Raw genomic sequence first — 18,771 nt, forward strand, 5'->3', positions numbered from 1 at the left:
GATTTATTGACATTGGGTTTTTAAAATTATATTAAAAAAAAAAAAAGAAACTATATTTATATTTATATTTAAACATATGAAAAAGAAGATATATATATATATATATATATATATATATATATATATATATATTTTTTTTTTTGGTTTTTCCTTTCTAATGCAATTTCCAAACAACACACAAGATTCTGAGTCAATTCCAACTTCTCTTTTCCTTTGCTTTTTGTTACTTTTTCCTTTTTCCCAATTCGACGGCTGAAATTTTGGGAACCACAAACTATTTTTATTTTTAAAAATAAAATACAAATAAAGATTCAAATATTTTTAAAAATAGAAAAAAAGTTTGGGTCCAAATGAAAAAGGTCGGTTAGTCAATATAATCCTAAAATAACAACATTCCCCACTCTTCTCTTTCTCTTCCTCTTCTCTTCTCTCTTCCAAAACAATATCTTTACCTTTTCTTTTTTTTTTTAACTATTATTATAATTTTAAATAAAATCAAACACTCCAAAATTCAAAATTGTGATCTAAATTATAGAATTTAACCAATAAAATATAAAAGGGTTTGGTAGACAAATTCTGTGACATTCACGTTACATTCCTAAAGAAAGTAAAAATAATAATTCAATATAATTTAGAGGACAAAAAATAATGAGGTGTGTCCATTGCAATCATGTTCTTTATGTTATATTCATTCATAATTACATGCGAACATAAAAAGCTCCTCTTTCATCATTTCGGTGCTATTTAGTATTTAATATTGTTACCTTCATTTTTTGCTTTTTAATTTTTTTTCATCATCGGAATGTTCTTCTTTATTCACCCCCAAAAATTAAGTTATCAATCAATTTTTTTAGATAAAAATATCTAAAAACAAAATATTCTATTATCCATACTTTAGTACTTATTTTTTTAATATATTTTTATTTATTTGTTTACGATATTTACAGTGAAACAATTCACCGACTATATATGTCAAAGTTGAACTCATAATAATTAAACGTAAAAAGATATTGATAAAAATGTTGGATATGTTAACGAAAATTTAATCTATATCTATAGAATATAATATATTCACACATTTGGTTATTTTAAGACTTTTTAATTTAATTCTTTTTAGGTTCATTAATATGGTACATATCAGATGATATTTTCCCTCTCGAGTGGCTTCTCCTTCCTTCGATCCCTTTTAACCAACCTTAACCACCATGCATGCCAAGAATCTCTAAAATGCATATCTGATTCCGCCCACCTCCTTTGAAACTCAATAAAACGTTCCTTCTACATCTGATCATGGACCATAAACATTCAATCGATCAAAATCAAGGATATCTCAATCTATATTATCTGCACCACAACGACACACATCGAGCTGTTGGTAGAGAAAAACTACCTTTTTCGAAGTTGTGCGATGATCATCAAACTATCTGTGAAAAACAAACTTGGGTTCGTAAAACCAGTATTTAGATAAGTTTAAGGAGAGCCACACATGTGTCATCATTTCATAGTTTCTTTCTAATTAGTTGAAAGTGAAACAAATATAAAACATATATATATATATATATTAAGTAATGAGTAATATATGAATGTCAATCATTATTATTTAACTGTCATATGGATGTCATTTAATAATTAATAAATCCAACATCAATGCCCTTTTTATTTCACTTTATTTGTATAATATATAAATATTTGTGTTGTTTTGAGAAATATAACCATCATTTAAGTTCTTTCCATTTTTACATTGATTTTTTTTTTTTGGAAGGGTAACATTGTAAAACTTCATATTCAAGATAGTTCAATTTTAGATTAAAGTACTAAAAATTTGGAAAGATATATATTTAAGAAGGAATAATAATTAATACAATCCAATACATAATTAATTAAGACTAGCATTTTGAAATTTTAAATGTTTTATCTAATTTTTTTCTAAAAAATAAAATAAAGTAAGTCGACTCAATTATTTAGATCCTATTTTTAGTTTTTATATTTAAATTTAGCCATGTTACTTAAAATATAAAGTGAACAAAATGTACGTGTTACACGAATTTTCCAACTTTCTAATAAACTTAAAAGAATTTAAAATTAAAATTAAACTATATTTAATAGCTTAACAAAATAATAATAGTAAAAAAGAAGTAATTACTTTTACCTTTTATAAATATGCTTATTTAAGTAAGAAATAAATACATTTAAACTTGAGTTGAATTTAATTGGGAATACTTAATTTTAATGGAAATATTTATTTTTTATGGTTTTTTTTTCTGAAGAAAGAAAAAAAGAGAAAATAAAAGAAAAATAGTTGGCTTAATCTCGTGAATAACAAAAGGATTAAAACATGTCCAAACTAAGATTTGAAATATTCATACATTGGTTCTCTCGTTACTTTTTATGATTATTTAATGTTTCTTTTCCTAAACTTTCACACTTCTATCCAACCTCTTAACTTTAGTTTTAAAAAATGGTTGAACTTAAATGCTTGATGTGATAAACGAATCGACATGATAGATCCAAAATTTGAATCCATCGGCCAAAATTGATCGAACGCAAGGTAGTTGGTCAAAGATAAAATGACCTTCGATTGGTGTCAATTCGAACCATAAACTTTTTTTTTAAAAAAATCCAAATACTTAAACCGACCAATTTATTGTCAAACGGTCAGATTTTTACTCTTTTTTGATTGGACATTACTAAACAGACCATAGTCAGCTAAATGTCGATTTGGTTGGAAAACCAACTTGGTCTCGTCAATATTCACAATCAACAGATTTTTGTATTTTAATATTTATTTTGAAGTGCCCTATATAAAATTTCTAGATCCCCTATACTCACTTCTAATTTTTAGAATTATTAATATTTTTTTGTCATGATTTTTTTCGCTTATCTAAATTATTAGTTTGAAGTTTTTTTCTTTTACAAAATATTAATAATTTTAATCCATACAAACCAAAAGATTAATTTTAAATGGATAAATTGATTTCACTGTTTAATGATAAAAGTATGTCTTAAAAAATTTGACTACAAAGACTCCACCAAGTATAAAAACACTAAATTATACCTATAAAAGATACTCATCAACTTTATTATTTGTGGGTATTCTTTCAAAAGTTTTTAAATGAAAGCCATTTTATTCTATGATATTTTTGTAACATGACCTTGATGTAACTTCTTTTACCATTTAAATAAATTAGATTATAAACTATATATAGTTGAAGTTTGTTTAAATTTAATAAACGTACTTATAATTTTTTATTTTAGTTTAAATATTTCCAATAAATCTTAAATTTAAATATGAAGTCAAAATTTAAAAATAAGTAATAAATAATATTTTGTGAAAGAAAAACCAATAGCGAAAACAAAAAAGGAATAAAATTCAAAGTTATGGACTAATTTAAAATGGTATTTTGAGTTAAAATAAAAGAAACAAAAAAAAAAAAAAAAAGGGAAATTTTATTACAATTTCTCTAAAAGAAAAAGAGCGATAAAAGATAAGGGTAGAAAAATAGTATTATTGGGAGGAAATAATAAAACATGTGGAAGGGAAGAAAAAAGAAAAGTAGGTCAATCGGAGGGTTAAGATGAGAAGGGAAGAGGAAAGATAAGTAATATTAATGAAGCAGAGGAAAAGAACCCATGGCATTTCGAATACAGTTACCACTAACCTCGATTTCTCTTCCCCATCATTCGCTTCTTTCCTTTTCCACTACATATGCTTTTTAAGCTTTTCTCATTCCTCTAATGGCTTCTCTCGCGCCTAAATTTTTTCCCTCCTTCTGAGACCTACCCATTTCCCACGGCGCTCCCCCTCCATGTTGCTGCTCGTCGACCCCGCCGCTCCCCCCGGCGCCTCCGTCGTCGTCGTCGGGGTCAAAATGGATTCCCACAGTCGGGAATTGCTCACTTGGGCTCTCGTTAAAGTCGCTCAGCCTGGGGATTCTGTTATTGCTCTTCATGTCCTTGATTCCGCTGCTGGTAATTCTTTGTTTCTCTCGCCTCATTCCCTGCTTTGCGTTTTGTTTTTTTTTTTTTTTTTCTGAGTATGGAGTTTTTGGTTTTTTTTTTTTTTTTTTGGTTATAGTTCCTGAAGGGAAATCTACTTTGCTTTCTCTTGTAAAGTCGTTTGACTCTGTGCTGTCCGCTTATGAAGGATTCTGCAACCTGAAACAGGTAAGAATGTTTGTGATTCGAGAGTATTCTTTTGGTTTTTGCTGTGAATTTTAGCGTGGATTTGTTGTTTGTGTTTAGGTTGAATTGAAGCTCAAGGTCTGCCGAGGCTCGCCGGTTAGGAAAGTCATTAGACGGGAAGTGGATTCTTACGAGGAGGCTTCTCTAATTCTTGGTACTTCCAAAACTCACCATAGAATCCGTTCTTCGGCCTCGGTTGCTAAGTACTGCGCTAGAAAATTGTCGAGCAGATTCACTGTTTTAGCTGTTAATAATGGCAAAGTTATTTTCCAGAGATTAGCGACTTTCCCAAATAAAGGCCAGTCTCCAGGTTGGAATTATTTCACCTTTTTTTCTTTTATGTTGCTTTTAGGCTGTGAGTCTGTTTTGTGCTTAGGTCATGATTTCCCCCCTTTTTCTTTTGCCTAACTGAGCAGACAAGTATGGGGACAAGAATTGTGCCGCCTTTGTAGAAGTAACTAATGAAACAAAAGCTGTTGGGTTGGCTTCGAATTTTATCGATAGTCATCGTTGCTTACAGAAATCTGACTCTGGTTGTAATGATAAAACGGAGAGGGACTGTGTTGAGCGTGCTCCATCTTCACTTGAACGGAACGATTCGGGAATTGATTTGGTGGATGAGTTACCTGAGGACAATGATGTGGGGAATTCGTTGGCTTTGGTACCATTTCATAAGCCTCGGGAAAATTTGAAGTCGAATTCCATTGTGTGTCGAGAATCGTCCCACTGGAAATCAAGTTGGCCGCTTTTAAGACGTATATTTTTGTCCAAGCACCAGGCAGAGAAATCTTCAAAGAAGTTTTCTGTGTTCCAAGGTGTATTGCACATACCAAACTTCCAGTCATCCTCCGCTTTGGTTTATCCAGATCAGAAACAGAACTGTTCTGACCAGGATCAGGGTTCCACCATTGATGGAGAGTGTGGTGCAATGGTGCCATATGGGTCCAGCCACATCTTGGAAAGCCTTCCCAAAGAGGTATTGGATTTGAAGGATAAATACTCATCCACCTGCAGATTGTTTACTTATGAGGAACTTTCGTCTGCAACTTCTAATTTTATGCCTGGTTTGTATCTACCTTTTTCTCAACTTTCTATACTCGTTATTTTGGCATTGGATTATTCTCTAACAAGTATTTGTGTATGTGTCTTTTAGAGAACCTGGTTGGTAGAGGAGGTAGTAGCTATGTTTACCGAGGGCTTCTTCCCGATGGCCAGGAAATTGCTGTCAAAATTTTGAAGCCATCTGAGAATGTGCTAAAGGAGTTTGTTCAGGAAGTTGGGATCATTGCAACTTCAAGTCATAAGAATATTATATCTTTAATAGGTTTTTGTTTGGAGGACAATAATTTGCTGTTGGTCTATGATTTTCTTTCAAGAGGAAGTATGGAAGAAAATCTTCATGGTAAAGATCTATACTATTTTTGAAAAAGACTGATTTGATTTTTGTTAACTATATTCTCACTGTCATCTGGTTGCTTTCTTTAAGGTTGTAAGAAAGATGTGGAATCATTTGGTTGGCAAGAGAGGTTTAAGGTTGCAGTTGGCATTGCTGAGGCACTAGACTATCTGCACAATTGCAGGGAGGAACCTGTGGTACACCGGGATGTGAAGTCCTCTAACATTCTGCTTTCAGAGAATTTTGAACCACAGGTTTCACGACATGTTCCTTTTCCTTATGTAGTATCTTTCAAAGGTTATGTTCCTCTATCTGATTACTATAGGTTATAATTTACCCTTCCAGCTTTCCGATTTTGGGCTTGCTAGTTGGGCATCATCGTGCTTTCAGATCACTTGTACTGATGTAGCTGGAACGTTTGGGTATGTAGTTTCTTCTCGGCTACGTAACTCTTACATAGTTGCTGTTTTTTTTCATTTCTTTTGATGTACTTCAACACGATATTTGATAATGTATTGTTTTGAGCATGCTTCATTTCTTTCTGGCAGTTACTTGGCACCTGAGTATTTCATGCACGGCAAAGTGAGTGACAAAATCGACGTCTACGCTTTTGGTGTTGTACTCCTTGAACTACTTTCTGGCAGAAAACCAATCAGCAACAATTGTCCCAAGGGGCAGGAAAGCCTTGTCATGTGGGTAAGTGTCAATTTTTCTACCATTAACATCCATTGCAATCGAGGTCGGGACAATTGTGCGCCTACAAGTTGTGCAATTAATTTTTCTGATCTTTGCTCAAACTTGTCAATGGAACTGATGTAACATACACATGTAATACAGGCAAAGCCAATTTTGTCAGAAGGCAAAGTTTCACAATTACTAGATCCAAGCCTAGGCAGCGACTACAACCACGATCAAATAGGTCGAATGATTTTGGCCGCTACCCTTTGTATTAGACGAGCACCAAGACTCCGCCCTCAAATCAGCCTGGTAAGTTGACTACTAAATACGCAACCTCTTCAGCATCTTCCCTCTTCAATGCTTGTCAGTGTCATCAATGTCGTTTTCCTTTCCCCCCATTCATTTGTTTTATTAAAAAAACTGCAGATACTGAAACTTCTCCAAGGTGACGAGGAAATAACAACATGGGCAAGACAACAAATTGATGAAACAGATGAGTTGGATGCGAGTGACGGAGAACCTCTACCTACTAACATCCAATCACACCTTAACCTGGCGTTGCTTGGCTTGGAGGATGACTCACTTTCAGTTGGCAGTGGAATTCAAAGCATTTCCATAGAGGACTACTTGCAGGGCAGATGCAGCCGCTCTTCAAGCTTTAACTAGAAGTTACTTACACTATCGATCAAATCAATAGAATTTTCAGCTAAATCTTAGGTATTAACATCTTCCACCTTCCCTTTTTTTTTTCCTTATTGAAACTGGGTCTTGGTAGAGAGGTTGTCCAGGGAAAGAGGTTTGCCCCCTCCTAGACTTGGTAGTTAGCTTGAAGGGCTTTTTCTTTTCTTTTTTTGGGAAATCTTTGTATTGGTTGAAATTGAATAGGTGTTGTTGATTGAAAATTATGGGTTTGAATTAAAGGGGGATGATGTGAAAGGGCATCTGTAGATATCACGCTACTTATTACTGAATTCAATGTGAAGTTCTCAGCCGATGTACTATGAAAAGTTGCAAAAATTCTGCTTTGGGATCTTTTTTCCTGTTTAGTGTATTTATTTGGCTTTATGAGAACAAATTAAAAGGAAAGGAATAGGTGGTTTGGTTGTATTTAGTATTTAGTCAAAAAAAGGCAGCCCCATACGACGGTGCTTTTCTTCTAACGTATGAATGTAAATAGTGACATAAGTGAAAGTGTCTCAACTTAATGGAGTAGTTGATAATGGATTTAATACTCCTAAAGCTACTAATAAATTCAATTAAGGATTGATAATGATTTCAGTTCATCATTAAAAAAGAAAAGATGAATTAAGTTGTATAATCTTATTCTCTAGTGGTTCTTATTGCAAGTGTATGCCTTGGTGAGAATGAGTCTCATGTTTGACCTTTTTCACTTGTGAGGAGTTATCTGCCTTTGTACTACTCCAAAAGCCCTTTTCTTTTCTTGCTCTTATTCTTAATGTCAATGTTGAACTATTTTCAGTAATCAATATTGAGGATTTTTCTTTTTTCTTTTTGAATTGTTATTTAAAAATTCTAAGAAATTGATATAGGATTATGACTTTTAATTTGTTCTCTAAAAATCTCTTAATCATGGTGGGTAGAGGTACGTGTACCATTAGTTAAATATCAACATGAATTATAATTAATAACAATTTCTTGCATTTTTGGACTTTTCTCCTTTTCCAACCCTCTTTTTCCCCTCAAGAAAGAGCCACAAATAGGAGAAGAAAAGCCCAACATATATTGATGTGAGCTTCGTGAATGAAATATGTATACACACACATCATTTAACTAAATTTGGAGTTAATTTAAAAAAAAAAGTTTAAACGACAAAAAAAAAGTCGAAAATATTTATAAATATAACAAAAATTTATTTTCTATCAATATAGATGATAATAGATAGACAAATATCTATTAGTATCTATCGTGATTTATTCATATAATAGAAAGTAAAAAGTTTATTATATTGTAAATAAATTATTAGTTCATTTTGTTATATTTAAAAATATCCAAAATTCTTTTTGACACAAACAAAATTAAATTAAGAAAGGTAATACTCAAACCTCAAACTTTAACCATATTGAGCTAAAAAAACACTGTTTATCTATAGAATAATCTAATAATATTTTTTGTATTGGAATGGTTTTTAAAAACACAAATAAATTTTATGCACTTGGAGGTTTTATGCCCTTAGAGAGATGTGAGAAATTTTGTCTAAGTCACATTTCAAACAACATCATGATTACATGGTTTGTTGCATTTGAACTTTTTCTTAATACAAAAGAGAATAAAAGATTCGAACCACGAATTTTTTTGGTCTTTAAGACATACTATATTTCAATTGAATTATGATCGTTATTTGTTAGACCTCAGAGATTATTACAAGAAATTTTTTTTTAGGTTTGTGTAATTGATCACATCAATTAATTAAACCTATCTTGTTCACGGCTAAAAGAACAATTAAGGAGGACCATCTCCAAGAATTGGTTATATATAGCTTAAGATTGTGGTTCTTTTTATGTATAAATTACATACATATATATACAATTCAATATATAGTTGAAATATATGATATATATACATATGGGGGTAATAATGAAAGATATTCCTCAGCTACTTCTTTCTTCTGCTTTGCCATGCTCTTCTGCATCAGGTGGCTTCTTATATTCACTTCCCATCTTCAAGTTTGTAAGAAAAATAAAATCAATTCTTGCTTTAATTTGCTTGAAAACAAGAACATAATCAAAATAGATGATTGGAAGTATATATATGCATGCTTAAAATAAAATTATTTGAACATGTATATTAATTTATTAGTGTATTTACGATTGTCATAAAGTAGTAATATAGTTTTTGTTTTATTGGTTAATGATTAGTCTTTCTTATACTAAACAAAATTTAAATTAAAAAAAAAAAAAGGAAAGTAAATAATTAATTAGTTTATTTAGTTGAGGCATTAAAGAGAGGAAGAGATGAATAATTGAACCCAACCTGAGTGACTAAAGAATACAAAGGCAATGTGCTGTAACTGCATAGCACTTGGACAATGCCACTATATGCACAAACAAAAAATTATTTCACCAAAATGTTAGTCACCTTAATTACACACAAATATCCATTTTATAAACTCTTAAATTAGTTGTAATTAATTACCATAATTTAATTCATTAGTCTTAAATATAGTAATCAGTGAAAAATGTTCGTACTAAAAAAAAGTTAGGTGATAGTGTATACCCCAAGATGAGTCTAGTGATGATGTAGGCAGGTTTCTCCATAATGCAAGACCTAAACCCATAAGTTGTCTGCAAATAATTTTCAATCATATACCATTATAAGATTAGACGAGTATATTATTTTAGAAAGAAGCCATTAAGACAGTTATGTTACTGTTATTTTTCAGTTTGTACGTCCTTCGAGACTGATATTTAAATGACCCTCTATTTATTATATTTCTTATGTGTATGTGTTTACGTACCTAAGTAAATAGAATAATAATGAATGTAAATTAAATGAAATGTTACGTACCCAAATCCAAAAGAAGAAGGCAATCTCGAAGGAATTTTGGAAGAGAATGAAGTGAATTAAGCGAAGAACCAATGGAGGACTATGAAACCAAAAGTATTCATCGGAGGGATTAACCACATGGTGGTGGCTACCATGTTTTTTGATTTCCCTACGTTGTTGTTGTTGTTGTTGTCTATCAAAATATCTTTGATGATCATGTTCTGGTTGTTGTTGAGCTTCTTTGTCTTCTGTTTTCAAGTTTAATTCTAGAGCCATACGTGTTATTATGTATTCCAACTTTGCCCCCACTAGAAGTAGCATCTGAACCCATCAAATTATTAATAACACCACAATTCAAATACTAATTAAACGTTGATGATGTGACAATACTTGTTAATTGAACGATAATTCACATGTAACTTTTTCTCTCTCTCTCTCTCTCTCTTCTTTGAAGATAGACTAGAAATTACTAATGAAACTAAAAGATTATTTTTTCTTCTTCTTTTTGTGTGGTAGATTTTACTAAAGAAATTGGTATATAATATTAAGAACTTACAATTAGTGGTAGAAAGGACAACCAAAAATAAGTGTGCCATCCTACAAATTAATCAAAATTTATGTATAAAGAAAATGTTAGTAAAATGAAATTTTCATATATATACATATATAATTGAGTGTATATTGTAAAGCAAAGTATATTAGGATTGATTAATTAGTAAAATAAGGTTTAGTAATAGGATGATATATTTACCTTCAAGATTAAGCAGCAAGAACAGCACAACAAAGACCCAAAGATACCAACTACAAAACATATATATATATATATGTATATCTTTAGTTTATATTTAATTTAATTAACCCACAAAAATTTCCATTTATTCTTCATTTAAATACAAAATTCTACTGCTTATTAATAATAATATTCAATTTTTTTCCGATTTCTATATCTCTCAATTCCTTCCTACATTACATCCCACAACCCGATTCTAAATCTGGGGAATAGCGAGTCAACAATAGTGGTGGTTTAGATATAGTTCGTGATGGTAGATTATGAGCCTTCGAGAGCTACAAAGGTATGTGTCTCTCTAAACCCTAACTCAATTAATTAGATCCATGGATGTTAATTCTTAATTAAATTAGATACAATTAGAGGAAATTAGATTTAATTTTGGTCTTAAGTTTAGTCTATAAAATTCTAATTTAATAACATATGAAATTACCTACCAAATTCTCTAAATGAAATTTCTTTTATTTGGAAAAATAGTATCATTTACTGTTTTTTTTTCACCCCATCTAATTAACTTCTTAGGTGATGAAAAGAAACTTTAACATTGTCTTGTTTTTAATAAATTAGATAATAATGTATGTGGTAAATATTGATAAAAAAAAAAAAAAAAAAAAAGTGTCTCACCTTATACCAACAACTTTCTTGAAATCATGTTGATATGTCTTTTTAATGTGTTCATAGAAATCAAATTTATGTTCCCCTGGGCAATGTTTCTGCATCATTAATCATATTAAATAAACTTTTCAAAAATACACAAACAAACCTATCAAATTTGAATGAATATTATTATTCCATGATGCTCTTACACTTTTTATTTTACTATTTGCATCAAATTTGAGATACTTACTCGTCCCAAAATAACACTCTATTTTTCAAGAATTGTCGACGAATAAGATAAAAGTTAAAATTCACAGCTTGACATGGACAAAAACTTGAAAATGCAAAGTTTAACGAAATCGAAAACATAGAATCAAGATTCAATAATGTTTGGGTTTAAGGTGAAAATTGATGTTTTCCTTAATACGTGGTGTGACGTATCGAGAATAATTTACCATTAAATTAGATTTAAGTAGAAGAATAATAAAATGTTATTTTTCTTCAAAAATAAAAGAATAAAAATGAAAACTAAAGAATAAATAATGAATAATAATTATTGGTTATGGATGAAAATGAAATGTAACCTAACCTTAATAAAGCCTCGTCGAAGATACATGTAATCCGACTTTGCGATTGATCCATAAAACTGCTTCGCAAATGCCATCTAATGTGTACACACACACACATATATATAAAACAAACGTTTTAAAATATTTAAACACAACTCTTTTATATTTATATTGCAAACTTGAATTATTTTCTAATAATAAAAAAAATCTCTATCAACCCTAATTTTACAAAAATATTTTGATTTATTTTACTGTAATAAAAAATAGATACTAAGTGTAGTGTTTAATTACCATCCAAGCAATGACGGCAGCTCTTCTCCAAAAGCCATTGGCACGTTCTTTAAACTTATTATCTTACCAACAAACAAGCATTATTAGAGAGAATTAAAAAGTTTTATTATTGATAGTATAGCTAAAATTAAATCTCTCCCTGCCATTTATAATTATATAAAAACATTCTACCAAATATATTATTGAATTAAAAAAAAAAAAAAAGGAAAGCAATTCAATAACTAATCAATTAAAATAACAACACAAGTTTACATTTTGATCAAGGAAAAGTATAGAATGAGAATATATTTGTAAGATTTATCGAAAGGATAGTAATAAAAATCACCATTTGATTTTGATTATTAAAATTTTTATACCATAAATTAAATTAAAATTGAATATATTTGAAAGCTAAGTAATAAAAAAAAGATATAATATTGAAAGTGATATATTTGAATGACATACCATCTTCAGATTGCGTAGGTTGGCGCTTATCAATAGACTCCTCCCATCTCTTCCACAATCGTATCTATACATATAGTGTATATATATATATATATATATATATATATATATGGATAAAGAATGGAACGGTGGTTTCGAGAGAGAGAGAGAGATAGAATTTACCTTTGCTGAGGCTAGAAGCATTGTTGTAGCACAGAAGATGACATGAACAACAGCCAACACAAATATGAATACGTGGAGCTGATGCAATGCTTCCAAAGATAATAGAGGAACCTTCCCCTGTTCATAAAACAATAACACAAGTAATTCATTATATTTAGGAAGAATATATATATATGGAAATAGTAATAAAAATAGCCACAAGATGTGTTACGACATATCAAAGAAACCCTTACTTTTCGTGAGCAATGTTGAAAATTAGCTTGCGATGATGCCGATAATAGGTGACGACGGTGAATATTGTAATTATGATCATCAACAAAATTTGTCGATGAGAAATGATTAACAGCGGGTACAGTAGTACTTCTCTTACATGGAAGCATATGGTATGCAAAATCTTTGGGCATACAAATACGTCCGATTGCCCCTTGAAACACGTTGAATAATAGGGAGATAAACCCTAAAATCATTAACTCTGCAAAAACAAAAACGAGAAAGTTAATTATAACAAAAACGTTCCAACTGTACCTTGTAATTACACATTCAATATTCAACGAACACCTTGCCCAATAGGGATAGAGGAAAATCTCATACTAGTGTGTGATGATCAAATATGATTAACTGAAAAGCTAGAAAATATATAAAGTTCAAGATGTATTTCGATGTCCTTTGAAATAATGTTCCATGCATTAATCTGGTCTAGGGAGCGTTCAAGGTGAGGGAACAGGTAAAAGAGCATGCTTCTAGTGGTTTGATTTAGGCCCCCTCGGGGACAGAGAACGATAGGCAAAAGAGCATGCTTCCCCTTCTCTTAGCATAGATAGTTCGTTTGTGTAAATGCGTTTTATGGATCATCCACGTTCAAGCCGTAAGTTTATTTGACTAAATATATATATGGAGATTGGACTCATGGATCAAACCATATATAATGACTAAGTATTAGAAGCTACACTCAGAGTGAACTATAGAAAAAAAAAAAACAAAAAGAAAAAGGTGATAATGTTGAGAAAAAACCTTCTTCTAACTTCAGCAACGCATGATTTAGTTCATCCATCTGTTTATGTTTCAACTTCTGAATCAAAGAAATAACCACATTAGAAAAAGGTAAATAAATGTCATTTGTGTGGTGCATATATATATATATATACACACATTAAGCTAAAAACTCACATTTTAAAACATGTTTGTTAATAAAATTTTTCTATTGTATTATTGCTTCATTAATTAACGTATTTAGATGCTACTAGATATATAAAAGCACATCAACAAAACGCACATTTGTAGAAGAGTACAAAACCCCTGAAATAATGAATCAAATTCGACAAAAGTACAGAGTAGTACGTAACTATATATTAAATAAAAAATATATGAAGAGTGTAATAGAGAAAATATAAAGAAATAAAGGAAGTAAAAAATGTGAAAGGTATTGTTATGTAAAAGAACCTGTCCAAGCCAATGAAGGCCACGCTCAAGAGAGAAGGAAATGATAACGATAATGGATGAAACAACAGCAATGATCCATGTTGGAGTGAACTCAAACCTTGCATTTGGAGGTTGATGATCATGAACATTATTATTGTTGTTATTATTCCCTCTTCCATCCATTATTAATTATTTTCCAACAACAAAATACTTCTTCAATTCTTCTTCTTCTTCTTCTTCTTCTTCTTCTTCTTCTTCTTCTTCTTCTTCTTCCTCTTCTTCTTCTTCAAAATACTCAAAATATTATTAAATCAACCACTCTTCTTTTTCTCTGTTTCTTAGGCTTTTTATGGATAAATTAAAGGGGAAGAAGCAAAGAATAAATTGCCATAGGAAGAGCATAGGGAAAAGAATCATCTTTTTGGAATATATATACACATATGTCCTGTCCTTTATCTTTAAGGGCAAGAAAGTAAATTTAATTCTACTTTTTGTTTCATTTTGGAGATCAAGATATGTCTTCCAATTATACTCTTTTCATAACTTGAAATTATCACATGCATCAGAATCAAATATTTTATATCAAAGTTTAATTGAAACTAGTTACCAAAAAATCATGAACTAATTAATATATCATAATTTATACAAGCTTATAATTGGGATGTGTATTATACTATTTATATAACAATTATCAATATAATAATGAGAGTGGATGTTCATAGAGATGAACTTAATAGTAAATGAGTGAACTTTATAAATTTAAGAAATAAATACTGTTAAAAGAAAATTTAGGAACTAAAAGAGTCATCTTTTTTAGAGAAAAAAATAAAAATTTTCAAATATTTGGTTACCATGTTTTATTTGGAATATATGCAAAATTTATAATATGTAAATAATTTTGGTTTAGATTTGGAATAGAATTTTAAGATATATTGTGAGAAATATAATTTTGAGAAATTTTGTTATTATGTAATAATTCAATTTGATTGGAAATTTAGTCTTTCAAACGTCCACGTCAATGGCGATGTAAGCGCTGACATCAACATGCTTGACTAGTCATCAAGCCAGGAGACAGTGGTGGGTGTTAAGTCATCAATGGATGCATGGATCCATATGCCATATATACATTAATTTCTCACATATTGAAATTCGCAAGAAATATTCAATTTGAGTTTCGTCTTTCTGTTTTGGTCTATAAAAGTTTGCTTCATCTTCTCTGTTGTTAAGCGTAAGGCTATGGCAGTGGACGAAGAATCTCCGTTGAAGCTCTACTCATTCTGGGCCAGCACTTGTGCCCAACGTGTTCGAATTGCCCTCAACCTAAAAGGTATATTACCAAAACCACTCTGAAAAATGATTTTAATCATTAAAAAACGATCAGTTTTTTATAATATAGTATGAAAAAATGTGTTCAAAAGTACTGTATATTAAACACTAAGTTGATATCAAGCGATCTCAAAATCATCTCATGCATGTTCTATGTATTTTCAATTGATGTTATTGTTCATTCCTCTGTTTCTTCTGTTACTTTCTAGGGCTAAACTTTCAGTACAAAGCTGTTGATTTATTGAAGGGAGAGCATTTGGCTCCTGGTAAGTTTAATGTTACACATTACATGTGTACATACCATATAATATATTATAGTTTGTGTTTTAATTAACTTTGTTGTTGCATAATAATTGATCTCAGAGTATCTAAAGCTCAATCCCGTTGGTTTTGTACCTACTCTTGTGGATGGGGATGTTGTTATTGCTGACTCTTTTGCTATAATAATGGTTTGTGTTTCTTTTTATAATTTTGTTGTACTTTTAAAAACTATTTACAAAATATAATCACTTATAAAACCAAATGTTAACAAAACCGAATTAATTGAATTAAAATTTAACATAAATTGTGCATATGTACCCTATTAAGAAACACAATTTTTGGAAAGGAAACATTTTTAAATCAAGAGACTGTTAATAGATATAACTCAAATGTTACCAGAAGATCAATATCAACTGATCATCATGAGACTCTTAAAATCAAAATTTTAAAAATTTATTATGGAAAATTCTTTGTAGTTAATTAGCTATTACATATATCTACGAAATATGGTCTCTAATTATCACTAATAATTGATTTGTAAACATACAGTATTTGGAGGAAAAGTATCCTCAGCGTCCTTTGCTGCCTACTGATCTTGTTAAAAGGGCTATTAATCACCAGGTAATGTTTAATTTTGTGTTTGTGTGGGACTATTTGGTATTTTTAACTTTGAAAAAAAAATGTTAAATTTAGTCTAGCTATAAAATTTGAAAATTTTTTCAACTTTAATAGTTGATATATAACTTTTATTGATCTCATAATATGAGATTTTATAAAATCTCTTCGATTTTTATTTTTATTTTTATTTTTATTTTTTCTTCACAGGTTGCAAATATTGTTTCTTCAAGCATACAACCTCTTCAAAATTTAATTGTTGAGGTAATAATTAAGAGTGATTCAACAATATGCAATATGTTTGGATTTTTTGTTGAACTAATAATTATGCCCTTCAATTTACAGAAATACCTTGAGGAAAAATGTGGTACTGAGGAGAAACTTTCTTGGATTCACATGATCATTGGAAAAGGTTTTTTAGGTAAATTTAGCTTAGCTTTCTCTACATAATAATGTTCTTAGAACCATTTATAAAGAGAAGTAAACAACTGAAACAAAGAAACTACAGTGTGTGGGTGTTGATAAAATCAAATTTACTGTAACTTTATAGACTTAATTATCTGATAGTATGGGAGGTCCATCTCAAACCATTGACAATGAAAAAAGAAGTGGTCTTCTCTCTTATAAATTCCTCTTAGTTTTTTAAGAATGTGGATCTTCAACATTGATCATTCTATTTTCAACCTAAAACCATTTTACATTGTTTGTTGTTTCAGCACTAGAAAAGTTGCTGACAGTTGAAGCTGGAAAATTTGCTACTGGAGACCAAATTTATCTGGTTAGTTACGTTTAATAATCTCATTGATCAAATAATTTTTATGTCTAAGACTTATCCAGTAACATATACATATACTTAGAATAATATAGCTAAAGTTTCTTTTGTGTGTGTGTGTGTGAAACTAGCTTTGTTTTGTAATGGGATCATAATTAAGATGATCAATTATTTTGTTATTATTTCGCATGCAGGCAGACTTGTTTTTGGCACCTCAACTTCATCGGGCCATTGAAACATTCAATGTTGATATGGTATTGTATTTTAATTATTATTTCTATATATTAATGCTTAATTAATTAAGTAAATTAAAATAATCAGTCCATTGTTATTATGACTAATATAATTAATTAATTAAGAAGCTGGGTAGGTTTATATGTTATTGTGTTTTATTAATTGTGCAGTCCAAGTTTCCAATTCTATCAAGGTTGTACGAAGAATACAAGAAGATAGCAGCATTTGAAGATGCAGCACCAGAAAACCAACCCGATGCTCCCTCTCAAAACTGAGATTTTATAAAGTTTAGCTAAATTTAACAATATAGTACTTATTCATTTTAGGTGTTTTGGTGGTTGTTGTCGTCGATGTTTTTGCCAGTTTAATTATAGTATTTATATTTGATGATGGAATGTGATGCGTAGTGTGGTTAATTAATAAGAATATTGTAAATGAAATAAGGGATCGAGGAATTAGGGTATTATATATTCTTCTTCCGTCCATTGACGCTATCATTCTCATTCCTCAACCACCTTCCAGGTTTCAAACCTTCTGCCCCTTCTCATCTTCTTTTTCCTTTCTTTTTATGCAAATCAAATTCCTTTTTTTATTATCTCTTTTTTATTTTTCTTAATAATCACAAACAAAAAATAATATAATTATATAGGAGTTTCAAAAAAAATTATATTTTTCATAGATGTAATAAAACCTAAAATATTTACGACTCGTTTAACAAAATAAAGAAAAGTGCATGATGGGTGATCTTTTTCTTTTCTTTCGTAAATTTCAAACATGTCCTTAGGATTTATATCCTTCTTTGTGATTTATTAATTCGAGGTCATTTCGGTACAGTTAATGCTCGAGATTGAATAATTAAATATAGAAATCTTTCATCTCGAAGTAATGTTTGTCCGAGGTCAAATAAAATAAAAACAGAATTATTCTTTCATCCTGAACCATGCATTTCGGTGCAAATAAGGCTTGAGATCGAATAAATAAAGATAGTATTTTTTCATCATGGATCATCTCGGGCCAAGGCTGGAGATACAACAAATAAATGAAGCATTCTTTTATCTCAGGGTATTTTAGGACATGACATGTCCGAGATCGTGTATCAAAACCTACACAATCATTTTACACGTATGGTCGATTTATTGTATGTTAATTGTAGTAATTTTTGTATTTCACATTATAGGTTCGTGGGTTTTTTTACGTGTTCAAAACTATTTTATGCGGCGGTAGATTTGGTTAGGGGAATAAAATTTATTAAAAAGAAAAGAACTAAGTAATAGAATTTTTAAGGAAAATTTTCTCATGATGTCCATTTTTAGATTTTATACCCAATTATGTATTCAATCTACTCAAAATATCATCATATTTTCGTTAATTAAACAGAGGGCTTTCATTATTAAATTCCAAAATTGAGACCAGCATATTCCAAAATCATTATTACACTCGACGTGTTTTTGAAAGTTGTGAAAACTATTTACATAGCAAAGAAAATTTAAATAAATTAAAGAAAGTAGGATTAATTTTTGATTATTTTGCTACT

At 30.1% G+C, this 18,771-nt stretch overlaps 3 protein-coding genes across 4 annotated transcripts; 2 read left to right on the forward strand and 1 right to left on the reverse strand.

Annotated features, from left to right (window-relative positions):
- The first annotated feature begins 3,606 nt into the window (after nucleotides 1-3,606).
- LOC103499618 (protein kinase STUNTED) lies at nucleotides 3,607-7,288 on the forward strand. The gene is made up of 10 exons (XM_008462651.3): nucleotides 3,607-3,969; nucleotides 4,076-4,164; nucleotides 4,243-4,492; nucleotides 4,599-5,246; nucleotides 5,336-5,584; nucleotides 5,669-5,832; nucleotides 5,924-6,000; nucleotides 6,127-6,274; nucleotides 6,416-6,565; nucleotides 6,683-7,288. The coding sequence occupies exons 1-10, from the start codon at nucleotides 3,807-3,809 to the stop codon at nucleotides 6,920-6,922; spliced, it is 2,178 nt and encodes a 725-aa protein (XP_008460873.2). The 5' UTR covers nucleotides 3,607-3,806; the 3' UTR covers nucleotides 6,923-7,288.
- A 1,428-nt stretch (nucleotides 7,289-8,716) lies between these two features.
- LOC103499617 (MLO-like protein 13) lies at nucleotides 8,717-14,408 on the reverse strand. 2 transcript variants are annotated; one of them, XM_051091545.1, is made up of 14 exons: nucleotides 14,051-14,408; nucleotides 13,622-13,679; nucleotides 12,844-13,082; nucleotides 12,611-12,727; nucleotides 12,449-12,512; nucleotides 12,005-12,066; nucleotides 11,734-11,808; nucleotides 11,172-11,260; nucleotides 10,512-10,561; nucleotides 10,317-10,357; nucleotides 9,782-10,081; nucleotides 9,491-9,558; nucleotides 9,248-9,308; nucleotides 8,717-8,934 (listed from the first exon to the last, which is right to left on the reverse strand). In XM_051091545.1, exons 1-14 carry the CDS (start codon nucleotides 14,210-14,212, stop codon nucleotides 8,866-8,868), a joined length of 1,455 nt encoding a protein of 484 aa, XP_050947502.1. In that variant the 5' UTR covers nucleotides 14,213-14,408; the 3' UTR covers nucleotides 8,717-8,865. The 2 variants fall into 2 exon arrangements, with proteins under 2 accessions (XP_050947502.1, XP_050947503.1); XM_051091546.1 differs by lacking the exon at nucleotides 9,248-9,308 and having other exon boundaries at nucleotides 8,740-8,934.
- A 739-nt stretch (nucleotides 14,409-15,147) lies between these two features.
- LOC103499616 (glutathione S-transferase 2-like) lies at nucleotides 15,148-17,734 on the forward strand. Its single transcript, XM_008462648.3, has 9 exons — nucleotides 15,148-15,356; nucleotides 15,565-15,621; nucleotides 15,719-15,804; nucleotides 16,166-16,237; nucleotides 16,442-16,495; nucleotides 16,577-16,652; nucleotides 16,948-17,009; nucleotides 17,198-17,257; nucleotides 17,408-17,734. The coding sequence occupies exons 1-9, from the start codon at nucleotides 15,266-15,268 to the stop codon at nucleotides 17,510-17,512; spliced, it is 663 nt and encodes a 220-aa protein (XP_008460870.1). The 5' UTR covers nucleotides 15,148-15,265; the 3' UTR covers nucleotides 17,513-17,734.
- Nucleotides 17,735-18,771: the final 1,037 nt, after the last annotated feature.

Source organism: Cucumis melo, chromosome 11, assembly GCF_025177605.1.
Source record: "Cucumis melo cultivar AY chromosome 11, USDA_Cmelo_AY_1.0, whole genome shotgun sequence".
NCBI classification, from domain to species: domain Eukaryota; kingdom Viridiplantae; phylum Streptophyta; class Magnoliopsida; order Cucurbitales; family Cucurbitaceae; genus Cucumis; species Cucumis melo.